Source organism: Psammomys obesus, unplaced genomic scaffold (assembly GCF_907164565.1).
Source record: "Psammomys obesus unplaced genomic scaffold, mPsaObe1.curated_primary_1811, whole genome shotgun sequence".
NCBI lineage: Eukaryota > Metazoa > Chordata > Mammalia > Rodentia > Muridae > Psammomys > Psammomys obesus.
In genome coordinates this window covers 12038386-12040264 of record NW_026592732.1, presented here as the reverse complement: position 1 = coordinate 12040264, position 1879 = coordinate 12038386, and the positions used below count along the sequence as shown (strand labels likewise).

The 1879-nt window shown below is 51.9% G+C and overlaps 1 protein-coding gene across 1 annotated transcript in view; it reads left to right on the top strand.

The window, feature by feature from the left end:
• Mtnr1b (melatonin receptor 1B) overlaps window positions 1-1286 on the top strand; it is a 9903-nt gene extending 8617 nt beyond the window's left edge. The window contains exon 2 of the mRNA XM_055615674.1: window positions 415-1286. Coding sequence (XP_055471649.1) covers window positions 415-1286 — 872 coding nt within the window. The remainder of the gene's footprint in view (window positions 1-414) is intronic.
• The last annotated feature ends 593 nt before the right edge of the window (window positions 1287-1879 follow it).

Sequence of the window (1879 nt, the reverse complement as noted above, 5' to 3'; positions counted from 1 at the left end):
TGTGTGTGTGTGTGTGTGTGTGTGTGTGTGTGTGTGTGTGTGTGTGTATTTAAGTAAGTGTGGGTATAGGATCGAGAGGTAATCCCTGGGTATCATTCCAGTATTCTCAGGTACCATCTACCTTGTTTTCAGACAGAATCTCTTAGTAACTTGGAGATCACTAATTGGGCTACACTGGCCAGTCAGTGAGCCCCAGGGACCTGCATGACTTTCCCTGGATGTAAGAATTATCACTATGCCTAGCTGTTTTTTTTTTTCTTTTCTTTTTTAAAATGTGGATTATGGGAATCAATTTCATAACCTCCTGCTTGAGTAGCAAGCATTTTACCCACTGAGCTATCTCTCTCACCACCAAAAGTAATGATCAGGAATACGGGGCCCCTACTGACTGCTGGTGTGTGTTTCCTGCTTCAGGTAATTTGTTTGTGGTGAGTCTGGCCTTGGCTGACCTGGTGGTAGCCTTGTACCCTTACCCACTGATCCTTGTGGCCATTGTCCATGACGGTTGGGCCCTCGGGGAGGCCCACTGCAAGGCCAGCGCCTTCGTGATGGGCGTGAGTGTCGTTGGCTCTGTCTTCAACATCACAGCCATCGCCATCAACCGCTACTGGTGCATCTGTCACAGTGCAAGCTACCACCGGCTCTGCAGTCACCGACACGCCCCGCTCTACATCAGCCTCGTCTGGCTCCTCACTTTGGTGGCCTTGCTGCCCAATTTCTTTGTGGCGTCTCTAGAGTATGACCCACGCATCTATTCCTGCACCTTTATCCAGACAGCCAGCACCCAGTACACTGCCGCTCTGGTAGCCGTCCACTTCCTCCTTCCAATTGCTGTGGTGGCCTTCTGCTACCTGCGGATCTGGGTACTGGTGCTCCGGGCCCGAAGGAAGGCCAAGGCTGAGAGCAAGCCACGTCTGAGGCCCGGTGACTTGCGCAGTTTCCTAACCATGTTCGCGGTGTTTGTGGTTTTTGCCGTATGCTGGGCCCCCCTCAACTGCATCGGCCTTGCAGTGGCCATCAACCCAGAGGCAGTGGCTCTCCGGGTCCCAGAAGGGCTCTTCGTCATCAGCTACTTCCTAGCTTACCTCAACAGCTGCCTCAATGCCATTGTCTATGGGCTCCTGAACCAGAACTTCCGAAAGGAGTACAAGAGGATTCTCTCACCCCTCTGGAACACGGGGCGCTGCTTCCATGATGCTTCCAAAAGCTGCCTGGCTGAGGAGCTGCGGGGCTCCACGCCGCCTGCTGCCAGGGCTTCCGCGCCCGTCCAGGAGGGTGCTCTCTAGGCTGCACCAACATGCAGACCTGTGAAATGAGATGAGCGGAGTTGCCATCAGTGCTGCGCAACACTCTGTCACACTATATCCCACAACTGGTGAACTCCGTCAGGAAGCCGTGAGCGCAAGCCTGCAGACTCTCCTGGTGACAGATTGAGCGCTGGGTTCCAAAAGGGTGGGGCAGAAGCCAAGCCCTACCCATGAGACGTCATTTTCCCTGCCACCTTGGCCTGCTGCTCATATTACCCCTTCCGTGTAGGGCCAGCGGGAAGAGAGCTCTTTTGATTATCTAGGCTGAAAGAGCAAAATCTGCAGAATTGAAGGTGAGTGACTTTCAGGGTCCCAAGAAAAAGGCAGGTGCGGAGGCTCCTACCCTTCAATTTTTCCTACACATTACAAATGTACCACCCCACACACTGTATACATATACACAACACATATATGCACCAAACATACAGTACACACATACATATGAGACACAAACCAAACATACGCACATGCTGTGTACATAGACACACCAAACACAACCAAATAACGGACACACACATATGTATAAAACAAGCATGAACACCACATGTATACATGCCCCATACATATTAGCC